The sequence below is a fragment of the Dreissena polymorpha genome, chromosome 2, assembly GCF_020536995.1.
Source record: "Dreissena polymorpha isolate Duluth1 chromosome 2, UMN_Dpol_1.0, whole genome shotgun sequence".
In the NCBI taxonomy this organism is placed as follows: domain Eukaryota; kingdom Metazoa; phylum Mollusca; class Bivalvia; order Myida; family Dreissenidae; genus Dreissena; species Dreissena polymorpha.
Genome location: NC_068356.1, coordinates 16,642,723 through 16,657,012, shown reverse-complemented (window position 1 = coordinate 16,657,012; position 14,290 = coordinate 16,642,723). Strand labels below are relative to the sequence as shown.

At 37.1% G+C, this 14,290-nt stretch overlaps 1 protein-coding gene across 3 annotated transcripts in view; it reads left to right on the top strand.

Annotated features, from left to right (window-relative positions):
* The first annotated feature begins 530 nt into the window (after nt 1-530).
* The window catches only part of LOC127866034 (sodium-dependent multivitamin transporter-like), a 32,695-nt gene continuing 18,935 nt past the window's right edge, over nt 531-14,290 (top strand). Inside the window, exons 1-5 of one of the 3 annotated variants that reach the window (XM_052406270.1) lie at nt 531-1,223; nt 2,106-2,171; nt 7,109-7,160; nt 11,523-11,590; nt 12,396-12,550. In XM_052406270.1, the coding sequence (XP_052262230.1) occupies nt 864-1,223; nt 2,106-2,171; nt 7,109-7,160; nt 11,523-11,590; nt 12,396-12,550 (701 nt within the window). In that variant the 5' untranslated portion in view covers nt 531-863. The remainder of the gene's footprint in view (nt 1,224-2,105; nt 2,172-7,108; nt 7,161-11,522; nt 11,591-12,395; nt 12,551-14,290) is intronic. The other 2 variants (XM_052406269.1, XM_052406268.1) reach the window with 2 other exon arrangements.

Sequence of the window (14,290 nt, the reverse complement as noted above, 5' to 3'; positions counted from 1 at the left end):
CAGTCGCGCCGTTTCTTTTACGAGGTAGTAAGAAGTGTTGTTTTTCGAGGATTAATTATTTCAAATTGAAGAAGTTATTAAGAGCATAATATATACGTGTACACTCAATTTTTATATCAATGGGACCTACATATCATGAAACGTAGCAATTAAAATTATCAATGTATTTTTTCATATTTGCACAATAAGAGTATTATTTATCGAATCCCTGGCATATGGAGATTTAAGATTTAAGATTTAGTTCGTTTCAGTCGCTTCGATTTACTGATATTGTACTTTAACACTAATGCAATTGTTGCGTGTTTGTATGTACTTTGTATGGATGATAAACCTTTTTTCTGTTTTGTGGCCTTTATCGTGAAACCTGTTAAACAGCGAATGACTCATAATTAAAGATAACAAGATATTCATACTCCAAATGACCCAAAAAACAGTGTGAATTCATTTGAACAACCATAACATCCTTAATTTTGCAGCGATTTCCATGAACTTGGTCATAACTGAAAAAATCAATAAACGGGATAGGTCACGAGTGCGTTAAACGCAGATCTTTTTATGTATGAACATATTTAGTTTTGTTTTATTTTTTTACATCAAATACAATTGCACCAGGTTAACGCATGCCTATATTATTAAATGCTTCCTTGATGCATGTATAAATAATATGTGCTTAAATCTTCAAGTATACACAAAAATCTCGACAATTTGTCAACATTTAGCAAGAAGCGGTGGTACGGAGAAATACTCTTCACAACAGGATATACGTAATTCAAATTATGTACGACTGCTTATGTGCTTCGTTGTTCGGGTAAACCACTATTTTCATTGTGACATATATCGATCAAGCATATTCACCGACCAAGATGGCCTACAGTTTTGAATCAAATGAACGGGCGAGCTTTAAAGCTTTGGATTACGTTTTATTTGGATTGACACTAACGTTTTCGGCGTTAATTGGCATATTCTACGCTATCAAGGACCGTAAACGCCAGAACACGAAGGAGTTCCTGTTGGCGGGCCGCGACATGAACCCAATACCGGTGTCGCTGTCACTCGTGGCGAGTTTCATGTCAGCCATCTCGCTTCTGGGCACGCCGGCGGAGATGTACAACTACTCGACCATGTACTGGTACATCGGACTCTCCTACCTTCTTGTTATCGCCGCGGCGGCGCACGTCTTCGTACCCGTCTTCTACAGGCTCCGTTGCACGAGCGCCTACGAGGTAATCTTGGCAGAATACTTTATTTTATCATTAATGTCCCAAGAAAATAATTATTAAACTGTATAAAAACATATTGTTTCATTTTACTGTTGTTTCTTTATTTTGACAGCATTTTGTCTTCAGGAAGCTCAAAGCGGAGAATATTTTTAAGAATTTAAGAGCGAAGTTGAAAAAAAAACAACACGCCGCTATAAAATTATGATAAATAAACAATACTTAAATTTAAATAAAACACTTGTTCCAGGAAAACACCCATGTGTTTTAATAGGGCAAAAACATATATTAAATCCACCTGTTGAGTCTATACTGGAATATTGCAATTAAATAGCCAGCATCCGACGCTCGCTAAACAGTTGGCGCAAGAAAACACGTTTTTGTTTTAGATCTGCGGATATGATGATACAACGAAGAACGCACATCGTAATCGCGCTAATGTTTTTGATTTCATTAAGTTCTATTTTACGTGTCTGTTGAACGCTTTTAACGAATACACACGAATAGTTCTTGTTTGACTCGGGTATACCGGGTACCTATTGCTTGTGCTTGTCGCCTTCAACTCAAACTTCACTAATTATCAGAAACGCCATGGAAAAACAAAGCTTCATAAATGTGCGTGAAGTCCCAGATAAGCATTGCAGTCCGTACAGGCTAATCAGGGAAGACACTTTCCGCTTTTTATGTATACTTTCCGTTTGAAGGAAGTTTTGTCGAAAATCCATTTAAGGCGGAAAGTAACGTCCCTGACTGCGGACTGCACACGCTAATCTGGGACAATTTACGCATATGCATTTAACCCCGTTTTCCCAGAGAGTGGCTAATTTGCGTTTTCTGTGAACCTCCAGTCATTAAAAACGCACGGTTCCACGCTGTTTTATGTTGCAGTATCTCGAGTACCGATTCAGCCGCGGAGTAAGGACGGCGGGCTCCCTGACTTTCTGTATCCAGATGGTGAGTGTACACACGAACATTAGTCGGTGAACTAAACTCACTGGTGAAATTGGGCATGAAATCGAAAGCTCTTTATTCATACTGCATCTAAGGTTATTATAGAGGTTTCTTTAGGGGAGATGTAAGTTTACTGACTTAAGCGCGATCAAATTCACAAGTACGGTATGCAATCCGGGAGCAATTTTAGGTCGCAGTGATTTAGTGGATATGGTGTCCGCTCAGCGGTCGGGAGGTCAAGGATTCGATCTCTATTGCGGGTGCGTTCTTTAGATTTCCCCCATTGACATCAAATACTGATTTTAGTCCCAGGAAACGAACTCGATAGTATTTCAAATAAACCTTAGGCTTAAATGCAACGAGTTTAAATAAATATGTTTAAATACAAACTAATTCAGGAGCATAGTGAGAACGAATGTATGGTTAAAGGAAGTCCTGTTTAATTTATTTTTTTATTCATGTAAGTAACAGTGAATTTTCCGTTAGCCTTACTTTTATTGTTTGATGTCCAACACCGAAGTTGGGTTGACACCAAGTGCTCTACTACATATCATACAATCTCGATAACGTGTACGCGACACGAGAACTACGATTATTGTAACTGTAAGGAAGAAAATTATTAGTATTTAGAGCCAATAAACAGATGGGTGTATTACACCAGGCAACGTGCGTTTAAACAATGCACAATCCTGATGCTGATTGCTGCACTTCCCATAAGTGGTGAACAAACACCACTTGATGTAATGAAGCGATTTACTCGGAATTTGATATAGTAAAACTATAACTGTACTGACCTTTAGTGGTGAACACACAATACATGATTTTATGGAACGATGTGCTCTGCATGTATTTTAGAAAAAAAAGCGCTGAGCTGCCCATAAGAGGTTAACATACACTAATTGATTTTATGGCACGATCTATGTGCATGTGTTCTAGATAAAATCGCTGTACTGCCTATAAGTTGCATCAATTTGACTGGAATTGACGAACCAGTGTTATTTGCATGCGCACATTAGCAAATGTTTACATGAGTCAATTTGTAATTCCAAGGCATGCGTATTTACCGTAACCTTACCTAAAGCACACGTCGTAGTAATTTTATATAAGTACTTTGTATGTGCCTATTGAACTAGATTACATTTATCATTACTTTGCAAGTAAAAGGTTTCCTGTAAATATATGTTATCCAATTTCGAGTATAGTTAATATCGCTCAAATTCTGCTCGATGGATCTTGCTTTATGAAAAGATTGAACCAAACAGCTACTCTTTCTCGTTCAATTATTTTGCAAATATATCCTAATTGAGCACGAACCATGTCGATTCGGTAACTCGCTTATGTCATTTTTTATTGACGTTAAACTTTCACTATCGCATAGTTGATGACAACATATTTTTGAAACGTTTTTAGAGTAGATAAACAACTTTCGAACACAATGTACCGCCTAGGAAAAAGTAAGGATGCTTTGTCAGCTAATGCCGCGTGCATTTATTGACAATCATTTAATGTGATTAATATGTATATATTACTATATGTAGAAAGTGTGCCTTTAGTGGTTATCGGTACACTTGATGAGTTATTTGCAAATAAATTCCAAGTGTGCCAATAACCACTAAAGGCACACTTTCTCCATATAATGACCTGTTTATTGCATATGTTCATCATGTGTATACAGTACATATGTCGTGTATTTCGAAAGTAATAATTACTATCGTGTATATCGAACATAATAATTAATATCGTAATAAAAACATCATAATTCAATATAAACGACACGCTTACCTCAATGACAACTTAAATTCAATATTTATAACAATGAAATTGAAACGAGTTGCACTTACATTTTTTATTTTTCCATCTCTTTATCAAAACTTATTTTAAAAAACGCTATTTTATTGTATTCCTATCAAAGTTTACAATAAACTATTATGCACGAAAAACATACAATACGAAATACGTTTTGCATTTGTTCGATGCTTTAAACAAATATTGTATTGTTAAAAGACAACACGTCCAACATGTCCTTAAAATCCAGATAGTTTAACTCAAACTAGTGTGTTTCGTCAGAGAAATTACGTCATACAACATACGCCATAAATTGCGCAATCAGTTGCATGAAAAATAAAAGTACGGAAAGCCGGTTTTGAAAAAAAGCGATTCCAAAACCCGTTCAGACGCCATTTTGTTTTCAAGCTCCGGTCGCGAATTACGTAACGTCAACGCGTGCGGACGATCCGCCGTTACTGGACAACAGGTGCGAGAAAACCGGAAGTTTGCAAATAACCGATTTTGGCACAGTGTGCCAATAACCGGTTATTTGCACACTTGCTCAATACCGAGATTTTCACGAGTTATTCGCGAAAAACGGCCATTTTTTTACTAAATGTAGCAACATATGCAATAAATTATGAATGTATACAAGTTACATTTTATTTAACATGCGGCCTTGGGTTCGGTATCCCATTTGCAGAGCGGCAACATTTCCCTGGCACTTACATTTATGCATGAATATATTCAAACACCAAAACGATGCATTTATTAGATTCCGTACTACAAGCGACTAAAGTCGAATAAAGCGTACCTTACTAAACCCCACTATTATTTTCTCATAATACTTGAGAAGAGTGAAGTTGGTAATGACATCGACAATCGACATTTAAATATCAAGCTGGGGCGAATGTCGAGCCAGCTCTGACATCGACATTCGGAAAAAGTCCCGAATATCGAGCTGGGGCGAATGTCGAGCCAGCTCTAACATCGATCAGCAAAAGTCCCGAATATCGCGCTGGGACGAAAGTCGAGCCAGGTTTGACATCGACATTCGGCACTAGTACCGAATATCGAGCTGGAGCGAATGTCGAGCCAGCTCTGACATCGACATTCGGCAAATGTCCCGAATATTGAGCTGGGGCAAATGTCGAGCAGGCTCTGACATCGACATTCGGCACTTGCCCCGAATATAGAGCTGGGGCGAATGTTGAGCCAGCTCTGACATCGACATTCGGCAATAGTCCCGAATATCGAGCTGAGGCGAATCGCGAGCCAGCTCTGACATTGCCATTCGGCAAAAGTCTCGAATATCGAGCTTGGGCGAATGTCGAGCCCGATCTTACATCGACATTCGGGAAAAGTTCAGAATATCGAGCTGGGGCGAATGTCGAGCCAACTCTGACATCGACATTCGACACTAGTCAGGAATATCCATCAGGGGCAAATGTAGAGCCAGCTCTGACATCGACATTCGGGAAAATCCCGAATATCGAGCTGGGACAAATGTCAAGCAAGCTCTTACATCGGCATTCGGCAAAAGTCCCGGATATCGAGATGGGACAAATGTCAGGCCAGCTCTGATATACACATTCGGCAAAGGTCCCGAAAATCGAGCTGGGACAAATGTCGATCCAGCTCTGACATCGACATTCGGGAAAATCCCGAATATCGAGCTGGGACAAATTTCAAGCAAGCTCTTACATCGGCATTCGGCAAAAGTCCCGGATATCGAGCTGGGACAAATGTCAGGCCAGCTCTGATAAACACATTCGGCAAAGGTTCCGAAAATCGAGCTGGGACAAATGTCGATCCAGCTCTTACATCGACATTCGGCAAAAGTCCCGAATATCGAGCTGGGACGAATGTCGAGGCAGCTCTGACATCGACATTCCGCAAAAGTCCCGAATATCGAGCTGGGACGAATGTCAAGCAAGCTATGACATTGATATTCGACAAAAGTCCTGTATATTCAGCTGGGGCGAATGTCGATCCAGCTCTGACATCGACATTCGGCAAAAGTCTCGAATATCGAGTTGGGGCGAATGTCGAGCAAGCTCTGACATCGACATTCGACAAAAGTCCCGAATATCGAGCTGGGGTCAATGTCGAGCCAACTCACCTCGGTTCCAATTTTAGGAACAACCCTTGCCTTAATGCCGCTCACTTTCCTGTCATATCAATTAGAACGTGATATATTTTTTTCGTAAAAATATTTGATGTTTATCTATACTTTACTCGCTGTGAATTGTCTTAGCAGAAGCTGAAATGTTTTGTCCTGCTAAGAAATTTCGCAGAGAGTAAAGTCGAGATATAGAGGGAATATTAATACAACACAAACGCTAATCACTTTTGTTGCTGATATGGCTTGAAAGTGAGCGACATTTTAACATTTATTACAAGTAATAAAGGGTATAGAACGGCGATACACCTGTCTTGGCAAGGACGTCGCCATCTTCTTTTTCACGTGATTACCCGCTTTGGAATAGGTCACAGTAAAAAGAATTGATCATGAAAATGACACCTCTACTATCCTGAGTTTGTAGAGCTCTCAATGAACGCAATCGTTGACATCATTGATCTGAAGTATATGCTATCAGCGTGTCAGATATATAGTTATGGGAATTTTAACATCAAACAGAAGTTAATTGTTTTATTTTTGTGACAGCACTTGCTAACTTCCGACTCAAACAGACAATGTCAGCACTGCCCGAAATGTATTTCGAATTTTAACAAATTCGTCTTATATTCACGGCGAAGAATGACTAGATTTGATTTAACAACAACATTCTTCTTATCTGTCATTCTGTTTATTTGCATGGGCGATAGTTTAGAAGGTTCGGGTCAGGCAATTAATGGTATCTCTGTTTAATATTAAGTATATTGGTTCCAACGTATTCTATTACGCACTTGTATGTGCTGATATCGAACCAATATAAAAATCAACAAAGGCATGAAAATGTTTCAACCGACATTGTAGAGAGCAAGAAAAGATGTTCAAACCGATTAAATGATGGTACACAGTACATGCAATTAAACATTTTGTAAACTTCCCGTGGTGCTAAATACCTGCAGTATTTTATGATTATAAACAATAAATCAAAATATATTTCTAATTACTTCAATGTCGTGTTTATTCTTAGATTTATTTATCACTTGTGCGTCTGTTTCAGATTTTGTACATGGCCGTAGTAATGTATGCTCCGTCGGTGGCGCTTAACGCAGGTATGTGGCAACTTGCGTCTATACAAGTGTCTATATGTAACATGTGCAAGAGATTTCTTAAATCGTAAATTAATGTGCATGATACGAGCAAATGACAAATGAAGATCATTCTTGCGTTAAAGTCAAAACAATAATGCGTTATTTTACGTGCTATACAATTAAATAATGAAGTTTATTCGTAACAATTTAGTTTATTGTCTTTCACAAGCGACAGTTAAGGTATATTTTTTAAACAGTAGAAAACTTTTCCTTTGATTTATTGTTTTCCCTAGGCAACATGTTTATGTATGTGAAAATGTGCACGTTCATTATTGAAGTATAGATCCCCTAAAAGTTAATGTTGTTTGTACCTAATTGATGTTGCTTAAATATGGGAAAGGATTATGCAATAGCGCTTGACAACATTTTAGAGAAGTTCCCTGTCGTAAGATGAGTTCAATGTAAATGAGACAACACACAATAGTACTAGGAGATAAAAAGGCAGAATATCAATGCTGTTTTCAATGAACAACTGAAGATACGTTCGAAAATTGTAACTGGTAGGAGAATACATCGTACTGTAATAAAAAAAAACATGGTTCATTTCAATATTAAGTTGACGCAGTTAAACTAATTTTGCCGTGCTCTGTGAAAAAGGAGTTTAATGCATGTGCGTAAATTGTCGTCCCAGGGACGACACTTTCCAGTTTTATGATTTTTTGTTTAAAGAAAGCTCCTTGTTAGCAAAAATCTATTTTGGCAGAAAATATCTCCGTGATTAGCCTATGCTAATCGGAGACGACACTTTTCGAACACGCATTAAACCCATTTTTCACAGAGCACGGCCCAATTAAAATAATGCTAAAGATATGTATATGTTTTGGATTTGGAAACAGTCTTTTGAAAAGAGATCAAAACTTCATAAACACATTCCCATTATATAATTTTTGGATAATGTTCGTCACGCAATAATATCTTTTGACCCCATTTATTTATATTTTATATTTATTATCTTGATTTATGTCACCAAAGATCTCAGAACCATATGTGATGTTAAAATAATGTTAAGTAGTAAGTAGAGCACGACAATCAACAACGTTAATACACTACATTTTACTGCTTATAATAATAATAATATTATTATTATTAATAATAATAATAATAATAATTATATAAACTTTATTTCACGAAGATAACACATTAAAAAATAACATTTCTTTTTTACAATGTGGTCTTTAAAAACACAGTATATGTAAATATAACTCAACAGTGTCTAGCATACTGCTGTCAGCCTAAAAAAATTACAAAAGCAACATAACTATACTACTCCTCCTCCTACTACTACTACTACTAATAATAATAATAATAATAATAATAATATTTATAATAATAATAATAATAATAATAATAATAATTATTATTATTATTATTATTATTATTATTATTATTATTATTATTATTATTATTGATGATGATGATGATGATGATGATGATGATGATGATGATGATGATGATGATGACAACTAGCCCAGTTAATTGAAAATTTGAATTAAAGTACATGTAGTTGAAAACGGATTATTCATTATTATTTTTTGCAGCTCGTTTCTGTATCGAAATTACCTTGTTTAATTTTGATCTTGTGTCTGATCACCATATTGTGCAACAATAGTCCATATGAGGTAACATGTATGAATTGTAAAACAATTTCATTGTTTCATTATTTAGATAGGGTTTAATTCGTTTAAATAAGGCTGGCTTTGAGTTGAGCTTTCGAAAGACGTTATGTTATTTATATGCAGTTGCCAAGTGAGATGTTTGTCAACGGTACAAAATGTCATAATTGATTGGAATCTTGGAATCTTGATAAAATTAGTGTGTTTTACCATTCCAACATTCTACCATTCATAAATCGAGCAAATTAAATGGAAATATTTGACTTTTTTTCAAAACAATCGTTTGTCTGCTTCTATGGATAGTACCAGAGGCCTAACATTGCTCTAAATGTGCTAATAGTGTATTGTACAACAAACACTGATTAACAAAACTGGGTCTTCTTTAATCTGCAAAAATAATAAAAAGAAATCAAAATTGTATAACTGTTTACTTTATTTTGTTAAACTATTTTTTACAAATAAGTTATCTTTTTCTCAACGAATTTCAGAAACATATAACACTTAAGGCTTCATTAAGACCCTATAACCACAAACTACTGGCCCTATGGTCCCAAAGTCATTAACAATGTATACCAAGACGTTGAAGAAAAAAGATGTACGTATTTGCCCATTATATGCTCAAGATACGTCACAGTTGATGAAAATTAAACGTTAACGTCCATCTGATCATATGTTATAACGTTTTAAATTCTTTATAACAACTGTTTAAGAGTAGGACATTCCTATCGTCAAGTTTGACATAATTAAAACATTGTGGAAAGTTATGTATGTGGAGCAGAACAGATTCCATTAAGTGTTGTTAAAGTACTTGCTTTGTAACAATGATTTGTATTCTTGTCATTCAACAAAAACATTATCATGACTGGAGCATAGCTGATAATTTTTGCTGGAAAACCCTTTAGGGGATCCGAAAATGTCTGTGCGGGGATATAACAAAAAGACAACGCAGTCTGTCGAAAATGCTGCGCACAATGTGTATTGTTATAAATCGTGGTATAATGCAAAGTTAATAACAAATGACTCGTTAGTCTTCGGCAATAGTCGAAGGGTGTCCTTTGATTTCAGTCATTTTCCGAAGCTGCCATAAAATTCCGTTAATAATCATCTAAAATGTATTTTCTTATTATAAAATTATTTATTTATTCAAGTTAATCAAAATGTTTTTCTCCGGCCATTTAGATAATTGTCGAAAAAGGTTATTGGACTGGGATATCAACTCAACATAAGTAGGCTTCTACATTTTGTTATGATATCTATTACAGTTATAGCTTTAACAGACATTAATACCGATGACACAAGTTACAAAACAATCATTTATTATCAAATATCTATAAATAGGTATCGATTTTATACGGATAAGAGTGCCAGGTTAATAATTGTGCAGTATACAGACAAAAAATATCTATTTGTAACAAAGATTCCAATTCCATTTTTCGGGGACCGGCTTCTTAGATCTTCTCAAATTTTGCTGTCACGACTTCTAGTGATTTCAACAATTCTACGGTTAAAATTTGTAAATAAAAATCACGCGCTATCTTGGAAATGACTTAATCGATAAATCAATAAGATGGTTACCCGTCGGTTGCATATTGAATACAACATTATTTTAACGCTTAAATACGAAAACTCCCTGGGTTCCTGGAAAAAATAGATAACCGTTTTCGCGTCCATTTACTCGTCCAAAAAAATTGGGTGCGAACGCACCAAACGCCCCCCCCCCCCCCCCCTGGCTACGGGTATATGTATATAGGAGAGAGAGAGATATTGAGAGAGATATTGAAGAGAGAGAGAGAGAGAGAGGAGAGAGAGAGAGAGAGAGAGAGAGAGAGAGAGAGGAAGAGCGAGAGCTGAGAGAGAGAGAGCGAGCTAGAGAGAGAGAGAGAGAGAGAGAGAGAGCGAGAGAGAGCAGGAGAGCAGTAGAGGAGAGAGAGAGAGAGATAGAGAGCAGAGAGGAGGAGGCGCGAGAGCGAGAGAGGAGAGCTAGAGAGAGAGAGAGAGCGAGAGCGCTCGCGCTCTCTAGAAATCTATTGAGAGAGAAGAGATCTATTCGAGCGAGCGATCTATATTCTGAGAGTGAGAGAGAGATTCTTGATTCTCTCTCTCTCGAGAGATCTCGCTCGCCTCTCTCGCTCTCGTCTCTCTCGCGAGAGCGCTCGAGCTCGCTCTCGCTCTCTCTCTCGAGCGCGCTTTCGCTCTCTCGAGCGCTCGCGCGTCTCTCTCGCGCTCGCGAGCTCTCCTCCTCTTTCTCTCTCTCTCGCTCTCTCTCTCGCTCTCTCTCCGCGCGCTCTCCTCTCGCTCTCTCTCTCTCGCTCGCTCTCTCTCTCTCTCGCTCGCTCGCTCTCTCGCTCTCGCGCTTTCTCTCCTCTCGAGCGCTCTCGCTGAGCGCGCTCGCGCGCGCGCTCGCGCGCTCGCGCTCGCGCGCTCGCTCTCCGAGAGCGAGAGAGAGAGAGAGATTAAATTAAATGGGTGTTTAACACCCAGTCACAAAAAGGGATAAACGACAGAAAGTTTTCTTAAACCAAAACTTTTTCAGGAAAAATGTCATACTATTAACATTATCTAAATCTAAAACATGTTTTGCTACAATAATTTTTCTACATCTTTAATTAAAAGTGATTGAGTTGTTCAGAATTTCAAGAGCGATAAAGCTTAACAGTGTTCATGGGACCTGAGAAAGTTTTCTGAGGCTGTGCTGATGTCGATGTTTCAGTGACGGGGTTTCCTCTGTGGTGGTCAATCATCGCTGTCGGCATCGTTTGCACCTTCTACACTTCTCTGGTAAGATACGTACCCAGAACTAGACCACGCTTTCGTAAGAGTAAGAGCAGTAAGTGTTGTATTGTCCAGACTGTATACGATTAACCTTCGAATTTTAATTAGTTAACATTTATTTCACAAAATGATCTGAAGTCAAAAAGCCGTATCTCTCCATACAGTGGTACACGTAGTTTCCATCTTTACGATGCGTTTTTTTAATTAATTTATCAAGCATTCTGTCCGAATTCGACAAACTTCATGTAGTAAAACGGTCTGCAATGCAACCAGTGTAATGCTGGCAGCATTAAAAGACTTTTGGTGAAATATAATTTAAATGGAAAAAGTGGAAAAACACAACAAGGCGGATACATTTGTATAAGTATTTTGTCACGCAAGGCAAACATGTTTATTAACTATTTACTATTTCGACAGGACATAGTCACGAAAACTCAATAAATTACAGAGAAGATCGTCATGGTTTTTAATATTCCCTCGCACACCGATTACAAGTTTACTTGATATGTGGTTTTGTTAAACTACTAGTATATTATAATATTTTAAGCATTTATATATAAACTTGCATAATTGTAAAGGTGTCCACGTATAATGATATTTTCAAAAAATATCTGGACTCTAAAATTGATCCACTTTGTCTGCTTTGGAGCTTGCGGCACATGCCACAATTACTCGATATCGCCATAGCAAAGACCATAAGGCTGACAAAACACGTTTAAACACAATACATCTCGAAAAAGTTATTGTGTGAATGATAATTCCAGTAGCCTTCCCAGTTGATTGTACGTCCCGAGTTACCCCTTTATTTCAGGGCGGTATGAAGGCCGTGCTATGGACGGACACATTTCAGGTCCTGGTGATGTTTGGCAGCCTGTCCGCCGTCGCCATCAAGGGAATGGACGAAGTGGGGGGTCTTAAGAACGCCTGGTCACATTTTGACATCAGTGGAAGGGTGGTTTGGGACGAGTAAGGAGTTTATTGTATGAATATGCCGTGAAAAGGGAAATTTTCTAAGCTAAATTTTAACTTGACCGATGGTTCTTCACATCAAAGCCTCAAATTGTTTATTAAAGTTGATTATAAATTCTTTGTTTGGGATGGCCGTTGTTTACTTATCATTTGCGCGTTGATGTCTTTGTCGTTGTCAAAGGGATTTTAGAAAAAAATAGTATTTAAATTGCTACATAAAGTATTTTAATACTCTAACAAGTTATAATGATAAATTAATAAACTCGGCGATTTGTAACGAGCTAAGCTGAATTATGCGCTTTAATGAATATTATCAAACTGTGTTTAAAAATGAAATTCACCATGCTTGCCATATACATAACGTTATAGTATAGTTAATATTTTGATAACGCTCTGACTATAAACCGTATTAAATGAAGCGTCGAAAACTCTCCTTTACATTCAATTTTAAAGACATATAGGATTTTTAGGATTTATTTCCAAATACATCGGGGCAGAAATGCCCATGAGTACACAAAAGTAGACAAAAGATGTTCTACACATATCAAAGTCAAGGTCATAATAAAACATGCATATTGTTACACAATGTTATGAAGTACAATATATTCTCTATAAAAATACAGAGACATCTGGACAAGTGAAATGTTTTAGAATCCGATAATATAGCATTTGTTATATAATACGTAGTACAGAATAATTAATGTACTGAGGAAAATATAGCATAATGTAGATGTTTATTCAGGAAAAGAGGCAATATGCCCATCATTCCGCATGTAACACATGACAAAGAAATATTGGGTCGTAAATCATGTATGCAAATTTACATTATGTACGAAAAATTGAAAAATACCCTCGTTGATAAGAATACTTCCTTATTAAAGCCAGTCCGTGTAAAATCACGTACATGCGTAAAAAAGTACCCTTCTGTGAGCGTAACGAAATTAGAGACAACTCATTTGTACCTGTGATGGGTTTGCAAACAACAAAATTCAGATCACTGCCTGATAATTGAGAACAATTACATCAGGACATTTTGAGAATCCATTTTAGTATGGTAGGATCCTTACCAAATAAGGCATATTTAATCAAAATGTGTGATTTTGTTCTTTGTGTGTGACTTTGACCATGACCCTAGCAACCTGGATCTTATATTTGACACTCAGCTAGATAATGGAGTACAATTGTGGACAGTATTACAGAATCACTTGATGTCTATTAAAGGAATGACTAAATAATAAATTATTCAACAAATTTGTGACCTTTGACCACAATGTGTGACCTTGACCCTAGCCGCTAGGATTATGGGAGTTGAATGTGAAGCACCCCATATGATAGAGAACAACTATGGCAAGTTGCATGGCTTTGGCTCATGTGTTAATGGAGATAAAGCTCTAAGCTTATATAAAAAAGCATTTTTTTTTCAAGATACAAAGGCCTATAACTCCGTTATTAACAGATGGTGCACAATGCCATTTGGCGTGCATCATCCTCTTATCCATATATACTGTATACTCAAACCAAGTTTCAATGAAATCTGCCAAAGCAATTCCAAGATATGGCTCCGGAAACAAAAGTGCCTTTTTTCAAGATACAAAGGGCCATGACTCCGTTATTAACAGATGGTGTACAGTGCCATTTTGCGTACATCATCCTTTTATCCATATATATACTCAAACCAAGTAACAATGAAATCTACCAAAGCACTTCGAAGATATGGCTCGGATACAAAAGTGCCGG